This window comes from Polistes canadensis, unplaced genomic scaffold, assembly GCF_001313835.1.
Source record: "Polistes canadensis isolate GaletaPanama2010 unplaced genomic scaffold, ASM131383v1 scaffold_346, whole genome shotgun sequence".
NCBI classification, from domain to species: domain Eukaryota; kingdom Metazoa; phylum Arthropoda; class Insecta; order Hymenoptera; family Vespidae; genus Polistes; species Polistes canadensis.
Window position 1 is genome coordinate 96,555 of NW_014569893.1, and position 17,547 is coordinate 114,101.

Consider the following 17,547-nt stretch of genomic DNA (forward strand, 5'->3'; position numbering starts at 1 on the left):
AAATAAAATTATTATTTTCTTATTAGAGAGAGATAGTTCTCTAAATTTGCCGATTGGTAACGCTGTTACACGAGATAGAAGAAGGTTAAAGTTTTGCGAATCGACTGAGACATCTATAATTTTAGCAAGAGAGAAATTAACGCGACTGCTACGTCGCGAGAATTAACGATAGTGTGAACGAGATTTTTCGAGTGGGAGAGAAACTTTGCTCGAGTTCGAATTCAACTGATTGATTTTTATCAATAAATTGTTCTTGAAGTGTTTCGTTTGTTGAGTTAAGCCGTGAGAATGACATATTTCATGAAAAAGGCACGTGGTAACGGTCGGACGAAGAGTGTTAATAGTGGTCGTGGGTAGCAGCCGGCTAAGAAATGGCAATCTCTAGTTATTTGATCTGGACTCAACGTACAAGTAGATATAATCGAAGTACGTTAAATGTTAATGCGTGGTTCTTTATTATCGAAAAATCTATTATAAATTTTATATAACTTTAATAATTATAATTTTACTTCTCATAGGTCGGCGAGATAACGAAGACAGTTGTGTGCAACTCGATCTGTCAAGAGGTTAGAGACTTAACCTAAAAGATTATATGTAGATTCGTAGAATTTTATTAACCAACAGAAATAAGGCCTTATTTTTAAATCAAATGGATGAGTAACTTGCAGTATTTCTTTTAACGTACACAAAATATAATTTTTTTTTTATCGGGAAGAATATTTCTAAGTCTAACTGTTTTGATGACACTACTATAATAGTTCATTTATTTAAAAATACTACGTACTTGCTACGTCGTCATATTTCGAATTTATGAACTTCAATATAAGACTTATATTCGTTGTATATAGATTGGATTTATTTATTAAAAAATTAATTTAAATTACATTAAGAAATTATTGCTTTATGCATAAGGCGATATTTTTTTTATAAATAATTCAATAATAATTATAAATTATTTTTGTAGGGCTAAAAGAAAACGTTAAAGAAGTTTTAACTAATCTGTGTCAACGACATAATGTACCAAGTGTAAAGAAGCTAGCTTATCTTAATGCTATTGTTAAATTAATTAGTGAAAATAATTTATCTGATTATGGTTATTCCATGGATGATCTATTTTGTTGGTAAGAATGCATAATTTGGTGATAATAGAATTTTATAATTTTATACTATTAGATTATTATTTTATTTCCAAAATTATTCTTTTTTAGTATGCGCGTAGGCCTTGTACATGAAGCAACCCAAGTACGTGCAGCAGCACTACGCGCTGTAAGGTATATGCTTAAGAAAGAGCAAGATGTTATTGCTATTAATAAATTGCAATACCCATATTTTGTGGCACGTAGTATGGATGTTAATCTACGAAACGAAATGGAAAGAGTTCAAGCTCTTAGACTTGTTAGAAGAATTTTAGCTTTAGCTCCAAAACATTTCAGCCCTGTCTTAGCCAGATCTCTTATAAGTTTAACTAATGGAGGCATAGAGGAAAGAGATCGTGCATTCAGAGTATTTTTAGCTACTCTTTGCGAGTTAGGAGTCTTAAATTCAAATTTGTTAATAAGTTGTGGAGGAGTTAGCGCTCTCGCGCGAGCAGCTATGACTGGGCAAAGCCCTTCAACTGTTGAATCCGTTGTGGGGGTTTTGTTAAAATTATTAAATAATCCTGATACAAGAGGGAGCGTTTCCCTTTTATGTTTCGCAGCACCATATTGTGAACTTCATTCTTCAAGCTCAGAAAGAACAAAAGAGGAACGAGATCAAAAATTTGCAGCAAGTAAGATGGCATTATTGAGTATATTACGCTCTTATCCAGGTGTTTTACATTTTTGTTGTCCTACCAATAATTCTGGCCTTAAAGCTATAGCAGATATCTTATACGTTGAACAGCTTGAAGTTCGTGGAGCTGTTTTGGAATTACTTTATGAATTATTGGATTTACCTTTGCCGACATGGACCGATGAACCAGATGTTGCATTGGCTGCAGTTGATCCTGGCAGAACACGAGATTCGTGGAAATTATCTGAAGGTTTTGTTGCAGCCGAAGGAAAGTTTATATTACCATCTCTTTCATCTTGTTGGCCAAACATAACAGAAATACATTTAGCATTACTAGTGTATGCTTTATTAGAATGTGGACTACACAGAGCACTTGCAGAAACGATCGTTTCTTCCGATACTTTTATTTCTGTACGTGCAGCAGTACTATTAGGAGCATTATTGCATCTAGCACATTCTCTGCTACCTTCAGAAGTGTGTGATCTGACACCACCTTTGCCAAACTTATTGGAACATGCAAGTGCTGGTAAACATCAAGCGCTCGCCGCTGTAACAATCTTAGGACGAATGCATACAATGATGCGTCGCCGATCGACACCTGCGAGTCTTTTTCTTGATCGAATGTTACGTGCTGGTACTTGGTTGAGACCAACTTTGCCACGACGCCAACGACCATCTAGTAGACATTGGTTACGTAGAGAATCTCCAACTACACCTTTATTGAAGGATGCACAAGTCCTAAGTTCTAAGGATGCACTGGCTTGGAATTGGCCTGTAGTAAGATCAATTCTTCGCTCCCGCGAAGATACGATAAGAATACTTCATGATTCTGATTATAGATTGTTTATAAAAAGACTCGTTCGTTATTTTAAACCTTCATCGAATGCATATAGTAGAGTGGAATTGGGAACAAACGCTATTTTAGCACGAGAAGCAACTTTAGCAGGCTGCGAATTGCTAAACTTTTTATTAGAGCTTCGCGAACCTGAGAATATGAAATTATTAAACGAACTGATCATAGATATTGCAGAACAAATCTCTTGTATCCGTACCGCACAGTCTGCACACGATTGCTTATTCTCTCCTCGTCATATGTCTACAACCTGTTGTCAGAAATATTTCCTCTTTTTAGGACAACTGAGTCATTCTGCAAAAGGAACCGTTATTTTGAAGAGATTCGATTTACTAGAGAAATTACAAGACTTGGCTCTAGCCACCAATCATGACTGTTACGTGAAACTTATAGTTTCAAGTTTAGATTATTCAAGAGAAGGATCTAATAGAAAAGTTCTGAATAAGATTATCGCTGATGCATCTTTAGAGAGCACACGTTTATATGCTACACAGTTCCTACGATTGATACTCAGAGCAAGAATGTTAGATGCATACCATTGGGCGTTAACATTATTAACAGAAAGATTAATGGATACTAGTAAGGTTGTAGCACTGACTGCATTAGAGATATTGCATGAAGTGTGCGAAGAAACCGAATATTTAGAAATTTTATTACATCAAGGAGAAAATCAAGGAAATTGGGATAAATGGTTGCAACATTTAGGAGATAAAGGGTACTTATTAAAAATAAGACTTTACTCTCTGCATGAGGGTTTCTCGTCTCTACCATCACCTTCAGAAGAATTAGAAAAATGGATTGGACCAGGAGGTTTTGCAGAGAGATATGTAGGATTAGTAGAAGGTGAAATACATGACTCTTTAACACGTCGTCAAAGAAACGAAAATGGAAGTTACCATAGAAGAACAACTAATGAATTGATAATGCCTCGTAATATATTTATTTTACCTCATTTTATAGGTCAAATAGTACGGCATGACTGTGGAATGCAATTATTGCTCCGTCGAAATGTAATACAACATTATGCACGAATAATTCAAAGATTTAAAATAGATTTAGGAAGTAGAGACTCAGAATCTAATTCAAGATGTACTAAAAGTAGCCGTTTAATCATGGATGATACTTATACTATGTCAGAAGAGTCATGTATAGAGGAATTTGTGGAACCAAACCGTCTAGAAACAAGTGTAGATGCAGAAACAATAGAATTATCTGACTTATCTACTCCACCAAAAGGAGAATATTTAATAGAAATACGAAGGAAGGCAAGCTTAAATGATTCAAGACGTACTACTCCTGATAAAAGTTGGAGAAGTGATCTTGAGATTCGTGATGATCAGTCCATTAATTTAGAAAAACAAATATTGAAAACAAAATCTGCATTGTGGGCATTGGGACATATAGGAACATCAGCTGCAGGAGTTGAACAATTAAATCATTCAGGAATTATAGAAACGATTGCATCTATGGCGGAAACGTCTCCTTATTATTCGATAAGAGCAACGGCCATGTATGCTTTAAGTCTTATTGCTACAACCCGTGCAGGCACGGATGTACTGATGACTTTCAATTGGCCAAGTGTAAGACATAGAAGAGGAGACCATTGGACGATAATTCGACCTACTATCCGTTATCCCTTACCAAGTCCTATTCTTATTCAAAGGCATCATCGAAGTCTTAGTGATGGTAAGCCCGAATTACCTGAACCAGTAGCTCGTCGAACTAGAAATCGCTCTGAGAGTGCAGCTACGGATTTAGAAGCAAGAAGGTATAATATAAAATTTGTTTTAATAAATTTTTGTTTATTGAACCTTTTATATACGACTTGTATCTTATTTGTAATTAGAGATAGAGGAGAAACTCCAAGTCCACTCTCAAGTATACAAAGATTAAGTCAACAAGATGCAGAAGGGTATGCGCGTCTTCGTAATTTACAACGTTATCGTAGGCCAAGTTATTCTCAAAGTAGTTTAGAGGTGAGTATTTATAAAAAATCATTTTATGTAATTCTCAGTCTACTTAAAAATATATTTTATTATACATATTTTACAGATGTACAGTTTAGATGGACGACTTTCATTGCAGAGCCTTTCAGAATTCGATTCATCCCACAACTGGATTACGAATAATATACTCACACATACCCCGCCACCTCTTGAAAATGACAATGATAATCTATTTTATATGGGTATTTGCCTTCCTAGGAGACTCACAACTCTTTTTCCGGATCCACTTCAACCAGTAGTTGCTACTATAATTGATGATACGAGTAAACCTGAAATAGGTCCTAATGAAATAGATGAAGAATCTGGATCAGAAAGTGATGCCGACACAGAACATTGTCGAGTGTGCCTTGTCTGTTACCGTGCAAAAAGTAGCACTAAGGTTTTCATTGGAGAAGCAGATATAAAACTACGGAGGCAAGGATAATAATATTCCGCAGGATTTCTAATACTTGTTATTTTAAAAAGAATGAGAATATTAGCTAATTTTCTTATTGCTTAAGGTACCAATCTATCAATATATGCAATAGAATCTATTAAATATGTAATATTTATTCTCTGTTGTATTTGATGCGCGAAAATCTTTTATCTTGCAGGACCTTTAACATTTCTATAAAGAAAATGATTTATCTTTAATCACACACTTAAAAATCAATGAATTTTCATTCTTTCTATTTTTTTCTTTATCACAATAATATAATTAATGTTTTTTGTGTGAGTAGGGAAATTCTTAGGCATACACAGCGACTTGCAAATCCTGTCTGGTACAGACATAGTAGACAAACACTTCTTAGATTAAGGCAAAAGTATCCTGAGAAATTCCAGGTAATATTTTTCTAATGTTCATTCAAAATAATGAAAATTATGTTCTAAATACATTGATCTTGTAATTTAATCAACAGGATGCTTGCTTATTCTCAGACGTAGCGTCTCGATTAGGAAGTAGTTCTTATAGAATACCAGCACGACGATTCTTACAAGAATTATTTCTAGATTCTTCGTTTGATGCGGTATGTATTAAATGTAATTTCATATATTACAAGAGAGAAATTTGTTTTATATATATTGTCATTATTTAAAAACTTCTTAATAATTATATCGCAATACAGCTTTATACAGAACCAGTCACCATATTAAAATTACCTGTCGGTACAGAGGAAAATCCTTTACAATCATGTGTTCCTATTATATCCGAGACTAGTCCTCAAACGTCTCATGGTCCTTCAGAAAGTAAAGTTAATGGAAGAGTTACTTTCTCCGAAATACAAGCTGGACAATTAACTATAGTAACAGAAGAAGCGGCAGGTGAAACATGCACAATGAATCAACATGATAAACTTCAAGAAATTCTTCAAATATCCGAACGACGTAGCGATGAAAAAATTATTGCGGAAATATTAAATCCTGAGGAAAGGATACGCTTGTCAAAAAGTTCTGAAAGATTACTAAAAATATCGAGTATCAACACTGCCATCAGCCTTGAGTAGTCTTTGACTTCAATCTCTCACACGTGTACATTTTGTATTAAAGATAATATTGAAATATATATATATATATAAAATAAATTACACTGCCAGAAGAGTCAGAATCAAATTGTAAGCATATTATTTTACCTCAAAACAGCAAGAAGAAAGAAAGGCACAAAGTATATAATTAAACAGTAAATATGAATATATATATATATTCATATGTATGTGTATATGTGTATATACAACACACAACATTTCTTTGTTGAAAAAAAAATGTATGTTTATACATAACTGTAAAGTAAAGTTTGACAACTCATTGTCAGTGCTTTTTTATTATGTAATGCACTGAAACGGCGTACAGGCACCTTTTTTAACGGTATTTTTAATGTTTTACAAGTGAATGAAAAATTATTTAAGAAAGAAAAAGAATAAATAAGAAAAAAATAAATTATATTTAATTTTTTGAGCTCCGTGAAATGGGAAAGGCTTTAAATTTCATTTAAATGATATTTGAATATAATGTTTTTAAATAAAAAGCTTGAGGAAAGATGAATTCTGGCATCTTTTTCATAAAAAAAGCACTGTTTATATTTATTATTTTTCTTCCTTCGATCAAATTGATCTAGGATGTAACCAACGCTACCACGATGGAATATACGACGTCATGCTACACAAGTTGTCTTATGATAGAACATCGCTTCTTTAACCTAACTTAATCTTAATAACTACTTCTACTACTTTCCCCCACTACCATCCAATTTTCCCTTGATTTAGTATTCTAGTAACACTAGATGTGAATTCAAAATATTACAACATCGTTGTCGCTGTCAGTACGTTGAACGAATTTTTCTTCTATTTTATATTGTTCATTTAAATTAGTATAAAATGTCAGATGGAGAAGATGATTTTATGTGTGAAGAAGAAGAAGATTATGGATTAGTAAGTATTTTTGTTTGAAAACTAAATTTCTAGCCAGATCGTTCGGTGTGAAGCTTATTTTAGGTTATGTTTTTAGTGTGCATTTTATATATACGTAGCTGATTGATGAGAAATTATTTAACAAACTAATTTGTAAACTTATGTTTATTATAGGAATATTCAGAAGATTCTAATTCAGAACCAGATGTGGATTTGGAAAATCAATATTATAATAGTAAAGCATTAAAAGAAGATGATCCAAAAGCTGCATTGCAGAGTTTTCAGAAAGTTTTAGATTTGGAAGGAGGAGAAAAAGGAGAATGGGGTTTTAAAGCTTTGAAACAAATGATCAAAATTAATTTTAAATTGGTATATTAAAATTTCAGTAGAATGATATTAATAACAGTTTCTTAGTATTAACTTATTAAATAACTCTTTATATTTCAGTCCAATTATAAAGAAATGATGGCAAGGTATAAACAATTATTAACATATATTAAAAGTGCTGTAACGAGAAATCATTCGGAAAAATCTATTAATTCGATACTCGATTATATAAGTACATCAAAAAACGTAAGTATTTAAAATAGAAATTAGAGATAAATGAATTATTTAATGTGTAATATGTTAAATAAATATAATTGTATTTATTTGATATTTATAATATATAGATGGAATTATTGCAAGATTTTTATGAAACTACTTTAGATGCATTAAAAGATGCGAAAAATGATAGACTATGGTTTAAAACTAATACAAAATTAGGAAAGTTATATTTTGATCGTTCTGATTTTAATAAATTAGCCAAAATATTGAAGCAGCTTCATCAAAGTTGTCAGGTATGTATTGTTTGTCAGAATGTTTCTTGTTTTGGGGTAACCATTTTGACTGTGGTCTCTGTACATGTGAATAATACAAAAAATTCATATGAATATATACCCTGTGTAAGTTGGTTCTATAAAATGAGGTATATTTAAAAAAATAATATATATATTTTTTTAGACTGATGACGGGGAAGATGATTTAAAGAAGGGAACACAACTTTTAGAAATATATGCTTTAGAAATTCAAATGTATACTGCACAAAAAAATAACAAAAAACTAAAAACTTTGTACGAACAGAGCCTTCATATTAAAAGTGCTATACCCCATCCATTAATAATGGGAGTTATCAGAGGTTAGCCTTTTATTGTATAGTGAGTTAAACATGAATTTTGTAAATACGATCTTGTATAGCATAAATTGTATGTTCAATTTTTTTTAGAATGTGGAGGAAAAATGCATTTAAGAGAAGGAGAATTTGAAAGAGCACACACAGATTTTTTTGAAGCCTTTAAGAATTACGATGAATCAGGATCTCCAAGACGTACAACATGTTTAAAATATTTAGTACTAGCAAATATGTTAGTAAAAAATAGAAATCTATATTTCTTAACAAAATATTATATGTTTAAAAATGTTACATTTAAAGTAACATTTATAATTTAAACTATATTACAATTCTTAGGTTGATGAAATCTGGAATTAATCCATTTGACTCACAAGAAGCAAAACCATACAAAAATGATCCAGAAATTCTAGCAATGACAAATTTAGTTGTTAGTTATCAAAACAACGATATTAATCAATTCGAATTAATTTTAAAGCAAAATAGAAATAATATTATGGACGATCCATTTATTCGAGAGCATATTGAGGATTTATTACGAAATATTCGCACTCAAGTATGGCATTTATATATCAAAATTAGATTTTGATCAGTAATGTTTAATAGAAAAAAAAACATTTAATTAATTTTATATAATAATGCTTTTTCTTTTATTAGGTTCTTATTAAACTGATAAAACCTTATACAAGAATCCACATACCTTTTATAAGTAAAGAATTGAACATAGATGTATCAGAAGTGGAAAGTCTTCTTGTATCCTGCATTCTTGATAGTACCATACATGGACGAATTGATCAGGTATAAAAGTTATTTTAAAAAATAAAAGGGAGGGAATATCTATATATTTATGAATAAATATTATAGGTGAACCAGGTCCTTGAATTGGATAAAAAATCCGTTTGTGCCGCTCGCTATAATGCATTAGACAAATGGACCAGTCAGTTACAATCATTACATGTAGCTATTGTAAACAAAATGTCTTGAATAACATAATATATCATATTAAAAGTCATTAATATTATTGTGTATAGTATATCATAAACATTTGTCATTAAGTAAAAAAATAAAATCTATTGTGATATGTTCAAAAAAAAATTAGAATATTTTATATATATATATAATTACTTTGATGATAACATTTAATTCTAGTCGATTTAGTTTATAAAAGTTTACAATTTATACAGATTGTAAAACAAAATCAATTAAAAGATATAAAAAGAGAACGATTGGAACAATGTACTTTGATAATTCGGCATGAGTATAACAAAAGGATTGTTATATATTGGCGCTTGTAACAAAAGGATTAATAACCGATTTGAAAAAATTCAACAAAAGTAGTATCTTGTTTTAACGTGCTTGTAGAGAACTGTATTATCAATTAAAAAATATAGGATGAAGTATTGACCCCAAAAAAGTTGGCATAGAACTGCAACAGCAGAAAAAAAATAATAAGTACTCTTAATTGCACATTTTAAATCTATTATTGCACACTTTAGTAATTAATTATTTAATTAGTTACTTTCCTTTTTTTCAAAGTGCGCTTGCGCCTTGAATTTGTGGTTGCGCATGCGTATAACATATCTCCCACTCATGACGTCGCCATTTCATAATTATTCAAAGTGTAATAATTATTTTTAACTAATTAACGATAAATAAAAAATAATTAATTAATAAAAGTTGAGAAGCCGGACAAATAAAAAATCAGCAATTGATTGAAAACAAAAAATAATAAAAATCTTCATTGCTTTGCTTAGAAATGAGAAAGAACACTTTTGTTTTTTCAATTATTAATAACTAATTAGATAATTAATTAATAAAGTGTGCAATTATAGATTTTAAATGTGAAATTAATGTGCAATTAAGATTATTTATTAATTTTTTTCTGCTGTTGCGGTTCTATCCCAACTTTTTTGTGCTGAATTATTGATTTTTTAACAACGCAGTCGATAATAGATAAAAACAGGGAATTGCTCGTACCATTTGGTAATAATCTAGTTTGATCTGTAACTCTTATTGTATGATGTAACCTTATATTACATATATTTTCTTTATTGGTAGAAAGAATCAAATCTATATGCTAATTTTTATGTAACGAAGAAAGGACGGAAAAGGTCATAACAGTAAAATAAAGTGATAAGGCATTCACGTAGACGTTCAAATGTTTTTTGGTCCAAATGTAATGTTTTTTAAGCTCCACCCTCAAGTCACTTCTCAATGTTACATATATGCTTTTAAGGCGAAGGACTTTTCAATTTATCGCAGTCGTATAGTTTTACTGATAACGTGAAGTCAAGTTTCTTGGAAATATATTATATAAACATTATAATTTTTAAATTAAATGGATACGCATCAGAATTTATTTGCAGTTTTATCTTAAATGAGAACAAAACATCTTTTATTATATACATAACGTGTATATAACATGGATACTAATCAAGCTAGTGAAACTTTTGATCCAAAGGGTATGTAATTATATCATATTATTGTATTATTCTAATCGATTTCTATAATTCATTAGAATAATATTCATTTGCAGATCATCAACACATACGTTATAATCCCTTGAAAGGAGAATGGGTGTTAGTATCTCCACATCGTATGAAACGACCTTGGGGAGGTCAAGTAGAACCAAATATGGATGAAGAACTTCCTGATTATGATCCTCATAATCCACTTTGTCCAGGAAATGTTAGAGCTAATGGAGAGGTAATTTTATAATATGATTTATTTTAACAAGAATGATATTTAATATTCGTAATATAATTTTAGGTAACTCCTGTTTATCAACAAACTTTTTCATTTGTGAATGATTTTCCTGCATTACTAGAAACAGTACCTTCGCCTCCAAAATTCGATGATGAATTGTTTCAAATTGAAGCTGCTCGAGGAACATGCAGGGTAATGTGTTTTCATCCCAAGTCAAACGTTACTATAGCACTTATGAAAGTTGACGAGATCGAAGCAGTAATTAAAAAGTATAAATATATATATTATATTATATATAGTAAATTCTAAAGAAAATTATATCATGTTAAAACAATTTGCAGAATTTTTATATAATATAATCTTTTATATAAAAATAGATGGATATCCGAAATACTTGATTTAGGTAAACAGTGGACCTGGGTTCAAATATTCGAAAATCGTGGAGCATTAATGGGATGTAGCAATGCACATCCTCATTGTCAAATTTGGTCTAGTTCCTTTTTACCAAATGAAGCCAGAATAAAAGACAAGTATTTAGCTGAATATTATAATCGTAATAAAAAGCCTCTTCTTATCGATTACATGCAAAAAGAAATTTTGAAAAAGGTAAGTAAAAGTATAACACACATAATGACTGTTGAATATTCTAAATGGATTTGTAATAATAAAAATTTATAGAAATGAATTTGAAAACTATATATTTTTTTTGTATTTGATATATTTTAGGAGCGCATTGTATTAGAAAATCACAATTGGATAGTAATTGTACCATTCTGGGCAGTATGGCCTTATGAGACCATGGTACTTCCAAAGAATCAAGTAACAAGAATGCAGGATTTATCAAAAAGTCAACAAGAATCATTAGCAGTTATAATGAAACAATTATGCACAAGATATGATAACTTATTTCAGTGTTCTTTTCCATATTCTATGGGATGGCATGGTAATAATCATTTAATTTTATATTTTTTGTTATTGTATATTATTTTGTTGTTATATATTGTTTATATATTTTGTTATTGTAAATTATTTTTTAAATATAACATAATAATTACATAACAATTAAAGGTGCTCCAACTGGTGAATATATAAAGCAAGATTATCCATATTGGACATTTCATGGAATTTACTTACCTCCGTTATTGCGTTCAAGTACGATAAAAAAACATATGGTTGGATATGAATTACTTGCGCAAGTACAACGAGATTTAACTCCGGAACAAGCAGCGAGCAAATTAAGAAGTTTAAGTGATATCCATTATAGATATCCTGAAACAAGTTTATCAGCAGAAGAATTAGTAAAATACAATTGAATATCTTTCTCATTACTTTTTTTGTAGTAGATCTTTATTTTAGAAAAAATAATATTTGTATAAATTATGTACAAACATATGCTCGTATAAATGAAACAAACCGTGGAAATTAAAAAATGTTTATACAATGTTAGTAACATGTTTCGGTCAATCTTTAAAATACGCTTCAGTGAGGTGTGTTTAGATCATCTTTATAGTAACAGAATAACAGAATATATCTTTAATTAATAATTGAATTCGTGCCTTTTTCTATATTACCTCTTTCTGCTCTTAAAACGTTGAAGTTTGGAATATAAAGTTCTTATAATCAGACAATTGAGAAAGCGTATGCCACGTCTACGTATGAATTCTTTTCAATTACAATGTAAATTTGATTGATTATAAGGTAATCCAATCTTTTTTCACTATATTTAATGTCCAGTCATAACTCCAAAAAGATCACCAGGAAAATTCAGCTAACAAGTAGATTTATGTCATTAGAAGAAAAATTATAAGTTCTTAATCGGTTGAAATCTGGTGACAGTTAACATCTCTTTGAAAGAAATCTAATATAAATGAATCAAAAATGCGCATAATTAGGAAAAATAATTTTTTTAATTATAAAATATTTTTTATTAATTATTTATTTAGTTAGTTAAAGTTTTTTTGCGCTTTTGGATTCGTATAACGTGAAATCCGTATAACGCAGAACGTACATCTCGCGTTATAGGGGACCTTATTACAGTTAATAAATAGGGAATGTTGAATCAATTTTGTTGCTCCAGGCATGGATTCCTCCAATGATGTCTTTAATATTTACTTTACTATCTTTAAATATCTTTTGAAGATGTTGTACTGCTTTCTGTGAGTCATTTCCTCTTCTACATAAAACATAAACTAGAAAGAAAGAAAATTATTGGTTTTGCAGTCAAAATTCACTCTTTTGCAAATCAAATTAATCATGTTAAAACTAAAACGTATTGAAGCACATGTACTAAGCTTATGTGCTGCGTAATACTTTCTTTGTTTTAAATATATTAAATACGCTTAACATTACTTTAGGAAATTGATTCAAAAAATAATATATTCATTGTAATAAAGATTAATTACTAATTAAAATATATAATGTTAATTAATGTTAATATATAATGTTAATATATATTAATATATATTAATGTATTTAAAAATATTTATTTATTCTATACCTTTCGATATTGTTTTACCACTGTCTTGCTTGTCTATTTCACTTTTTATTTGCTTAGTAGCATTATCCTTGTAAATTTCATACAATGGAATATTTATAGAATTTCTCAAACGACAAATTTGAAATTCTTCGGGTGAACGTACATCAATTAATAAATGATCTTCTGTATTAAATTTTATTATGTGATGATATGTTTCAACCGTAATTCTGTCTTCATTTTTGAGTAGATTTAAATTAGGATCTTTATCATTTGCTTTTGCACCACAAAACTGTTCATAATCAATTAATTCTTTTATAATTGGATTTTTTCCACATATAACACAATCTGGATTCTTTGTACGTAAATTAATATTACGAAATCGTGTTTCAATTCCATCAAATACTAACAAACGACCAGAAAGTGTTTCAGGCATGTCAAGAATTACTTTAATAGCTTCTACTGCTTGTAAAACACCAATTGTTCCAACAGCTAAAAATAATAGATCATTAAATGGTAATTGTCTTAAATGCTATAATGAGATATTTTAATTAAAAAATAGTAACCTGCTCCAAGTACACCGCCATCACTACAATTAGTTACTGTTTCAGGAGATGGCGGTTTAGGAAAGATACATCGGTAACAAGGACCGTTATAATTAAATACAGACAAATGCCCTTCAAAACGTAACGCTGATCCAGAGATCAAGGGTTTCTTACTTAGAACACACGCATCATTTAATAAGTAACGAGTTGCTACATTGTCTGTTGCATCCAATACAATATCATATGATTCTATAATTTTTAAAGCATTGCTACTATCCAGCTGAAGTTTATAAGGAGTAACTTCAGTATAACTATTTAACCTACAAGTAAATATATAGGAAGTAAATAATAACTATACACTTCAAAGGATATAAGAAAGAGAGGAGAGTTATTAATTGTAATAAAAGTGAAATTTAAGGATAAGAAAATAATGATCATATACTTATTAAGAAATTCTGCAGCTACAGTTACTTTAGGCATTCCAATAGTCCCTTCCGTAAACAACACCTGTCTGTGTAAATTATTAATTTCAATATTATCATAATCTACAAGTCCAATATGGCCAATACCACTGCATGTTAAATATAATGCAGAAGGACAACCTAATCCACCTACTCCAACAATAAGTACTGAGGATTCTTTTATCCTTTTTTGTCCTAAAATATTAATAACATAGGAACATAATTTATAGAAAAGTATACTAAACATTCTTTATTACCTGTTACTCCAATTTCTGGCAAAAAAATTTGCCTGCTATATCTACTAATTTCATCATTATTTAAACCATAGTCACGTGGGATTTGTTTTGTGCGCCTTATATAAGCTAATGCAGATTCCTTCTCGTGTAAAAGCTCACGCAACTTAGCAATCTCATTTATCAATTCTTCTTCGTCCATGTCTCTATTATACGTAGCTAATAATAGAAAGAGAATTCAATGAATATAATCTCTTCGAATCAACGTATCTATTTCACAAGTTATTTTTGTGTTTATTATATACACTGTGTATGAAGTGACAGAATCATGGACCCCAGATTCTAATTTGAGCTTTAACTTTCTACTATTTTAGTTCTATATTTATAAAGTTAGATGGTACAATGATACATTGGTGTGATTGCCTCGAATGCATTTGTATATGATTTGTGTATCTGGATATGATAAATTCAGTTTATTACGTATTTACTTAATCTTGTGTTCAAAGAAAATTTAAGTATAAAAAAATTTTTCTTTTAATCTATAGTAACAATTCTAAACATGTTTTCAGCAGATATTTTCCAAACTGCTGCTATACTTGTATATAATACATGAAATTTAAAGTGAATACAAAACAATAAAAAAACCTATTAGCGCGCCATCTGAGCTTATACAAATAAAATTAAAATTGTAGGCAAGTTTTTTAGATTGGAACACGGAAGTTCTCGAAATGATCTTTTATGCCCGAACCTTTTTGTGGTATGGCGTAACGTTTAATAATTGTCTGAGCGACATAAGTTTATAAATCGTTAAGAGAGAGAGAATACATTCTTTAATTACATAAAATAGTAGCTTTAGGTTTTTTGTTTCTTTTAACGAGAAAACATAATAATCTTAATACATATCACAAGTAAATATTGACGTGTAAATGCGATAGAAAAAACTTTGTACAGACAAAAAGAATGATATATACAATTACAAGATCTACGTATTTACTCGTACAGTGACGTGCGCAATAGAGGCGGCACGATGAGCAAAGGTGGTAGGAAGTTGACGATTGATGTCACGGTCAGCTGAATTTTAGTTATTCTGACAAGTGTGCGCACGAGAAGATGAATACCTTTTAAAGAAAGGAAGCGTGCATTTGGGTTAAAAGTTTTATTTTTTTTGCTTTCCCCCTCTCTATCTTTCATCGAGATGGTGGAACCAATTTTTGATTATCAATTTCGGCTAATATTGATTGGCGACAGTACGGTCGGAAAGAGTTCACTCCTGAAATATTTCACCGATGGGAAGTTCGCAGAGGTATGATGCATCTTTATCCATTGTGGTTGCATTTTAATAAATGTGAAGTTATCGGGTATGCCTAGTTACGCCTCTTTATTGGCGTCACGATTTTGTATAATTTTTTATTTCTGTATTATTTTTATTAATATATATTATGAACGTTAGTCCACGCGCGTCGCAATAAGTTATAATCTAATCTTCAATACATACTATATATTGTTTTCACATAACATTGATCAGGGTTATAAAAAAATAATTGATTATGTGATTCTAATTGTTAAGCATGAAAAACTTAAAATAAGAAAAATGTCATAAGAGGTAATATAGATTGTTTCATCAAACTGTTATCATATATTCAATACATTCAACATGTTTTTGTTATTAGAATTATGTATTCTGTTAGTGATTTATATGAATTTGTTGTTTTAGCTTTCCGATCCAACTGTCGGCGTAGACTTTTTTGCACGTTTAATTGAAGTTAAAGATGGCACGAGAATAAAATTACAATTATGGGATACTGCTGGACAAGAAAGATTTAGGTAAATAATTAATTATATAAATATTATGTTTATGTATGTGATGTTTTCTTCCCATGACTTGTCGTTTTATTTTACTCATAAATCTTACATAAGATACTATTGCAAAGATTGCATTATTTTTTACTTTAGGTCTATAACAAAATCTTACTATAGAAATTCTGTTGGAGCACTACTTGTATATGATGTATGCAACAGAACTAGCTTTGAACATATTCCTCAATGGATGATGGAAGCGCGTAGACATATTGAACCGCATCGTCCTGTATTTGCATTGGTAGGTTGTAAATTGGATCTGGTAACAAATGGTGGCAGAAGAGAAGTATCAAGAGAAGAAGCTAGAGCTTTTGCTGATCAACATGGTGTACATCATATAGAAACTAGTGCAAAAACAGGAGTCAATGTTGAAGAAGCATTTCGAACAGTTACTCAGGAAGTTTATAATAGAATACAGACTGGTGAATATAAAGTAGAAGATGGTTGGGATGGTATTAAAACTGGATTTGCAAGACCTGGTGGCTTGGACTTTAATCTAGTCGAAGCAGAGCCTGCAAAGTCTTCGTGTTGTTAAATTAAGAATTACTTTGGTTCATCGAAAAAAACAAATTATTTTATAATAAGATATCAATTGTGTTGAGACTTCATTTAAGACTGCTTACAATTTACATCTAATAAATAATTTTCATTTTACTCACTGAACAATTCATAATTTATATATTCACGACATATTTATATTAAATTATATAAGATATGACAAATGTAAAAATATAGAAACTGATTCATAGACATTCAACACAATTGATTTACACCCAAGGAATGTAGTAGAAAATTTAATACATCTAGTGAATTATTTAGATTTTTTGTACCATAATGTATGATGAATATTGTATATTCCAAACATTTTCTAATATTGTTACAATAGTAATAAACAAGATGTTCTGAGTAGATATATACAATTTTCACTGCATTCTTTGTTTTAAATAACAGACTAACAATTATACATATTGAAAATTATGCATAAACATATGAGAGATAGAATTTTTTGTATATAGTTTGTATAAATAAAAAAAATATATAAGTAATTAAAAATTAAGGTAGGATTGTCTTTTTCATTTCATTTAAAA

The 17,547-nt window shown here is 30.0% G+C and overlaps 5 protein-coding genes across 6 annotated transcripts; 4 read left to right on the forward strand and 1 right to left on the reverse strand.

Moving 5' to 3' along the window:
* Positions 1 to 57: 57 nt before the first annotated feature.
* On the forward strand, positions 58 to 6,273 carry LOC106791834 (rapamycin-insensitive companion of mTOR). Of its 2 annotated transcripts, XM_014757787.1 has the most exons (9): positions 62 to 426; positions 519 to 566; positions 965 to 1,121; positions 1,209 to 4,394; positions 4,473 to 4,602; positions 4,679 to 5,046; positions 5,352 to 5,454; positions 5,532 to 5,639; positions 5,739 to 6,273. In XM_014757787.1, exons 1-9 carry the CDS (start codon positions 372 to 374, stop codon positions 6,114 to 6,116), a joined length of 4,533 nt encoding a protein of 1,510 aa, XP_014613273.1. In that variant the 5' UTR covers positions 62 to 371; the 3' UTR covers positions 6,117 to 6,273. The 2 variants fall into 2 exon arrangements, 1 of the variants encoding a protein (XP_014613273.1); XR_001382240.1 differs by lacking the exons at positions 5,532 to 5,639; positions 5,739 to 6,273 and having other exon boundaries at positions 58 to 426; positions 4,679 to 5,132; positions 5,352 to 5,439.
* A 430-nt stretch (positions 6,274 to 6,703) lies between these two features.
* On the forward strand, positions 6,704 to 9,379 carry LOC106791839 (COP9 signalosome complex subunit 2). Its single transcript, XM_014757793.1, has 9 exons — positions 6,704 to 7,037; positions 7,191 to 7,385; positions 7,464 to 7,589; positions 7,688 to 7,855; positions 8,019 to 8,193; positions 8,281 to 8,419; positions 8,524 to 8,740; positions 8,842 to 8,982; positions 9,049 to 9,379. The coding sequence occupies exons 1-9, from the start codon at positions 6,984 to 6,986 to the stop codon at positions 9,166 to 9,168; spliced, it is 1,335 nt and encodes a 444-aa protein (XP_014613279.1). The 5' UTR covers positions 6,704 to 6,983; the 3' UTR covers positions 9,169 to 9,379.
* Positions 9,380 to 10,204: 825 nt separating this feature from the next.
* Positions 10,205 to 12,439, forward strand: LOC106791820 (probable galactose-1-phosphate uridylyltransferase). Its single transcript, XM_014757764.1, has 6 exons — positions 10,205 to 10,646; positions 10,721 to 10,890; positions 10,954 to 11,159; positions 11,268 to 11,496; positions 11,617 to 11,833; positions 11,959 to 12,439. Exons 1-6 carry the CDS (start codon positions 10,607 to 10,609, stop codon positions 12,201 to 12,203), a joined length of 1,107 nt encoding a protein of 368 aa, XP_014613250.1. The 5' UTR covers positions 10,205 to 10,606; the 3' UTR covers positions 12,204 to 12,439.
* A 369-nt stretch (positions 12,440 to 12,808) lies between these two features.
* On the reverse strand, positions 12,809 to 14,977 carry LOC106791817 (adenylyltransferase and sulfurtransferase MOCS3). The gene is made up of 5 exons (XM_014757761.1): positions 14,627 to 14,977; positions 14,351 to 14,564; positions 13,930 to 14,228; positions 13,388 to 13,855; positions 12,809 to 13,079 (listed from the first exon to the last, which is right to left on the reverse strand). Exons 1-5 carry the CDS (start codon positions 14,802 to 14,804, stop codon positions 12,928 to 12,930), a joined length of 1,311 nt encoding a protein of 436 aa, XP_014613247.1. The 5' UTR covers positions 14,805 to 14,977; the 3' UTR covers positions 12,809 to 12,927.
* Positions 14,978 to 15,334: 357 nt separating this feature from the next.
* LOC106791822 (ras-related protein Rab-39B) lies at positions 15,335 to 17,505 on the forward strand. Its single transcript, XM_014757765.1, has 3 exons — positions 15,335 to 15,905; positions 16,317 to 16,426; positions 16,556 to 17,505. The coding sequence occupies exons 1-3, from the start codon at positions 15,798 to 15,800 to the stop codon at positions 16,992 to 16,994; spliced, it is 657 nt and encodes a 218-aa protein (XP_014613251.1). The 5' UTR covers positions 15,335 to 15,797; the 3' UTR covers positions 16,995 to 17,505.
* Positions 17,506 to 17,547: the final 42 nt, after the last annotated feature.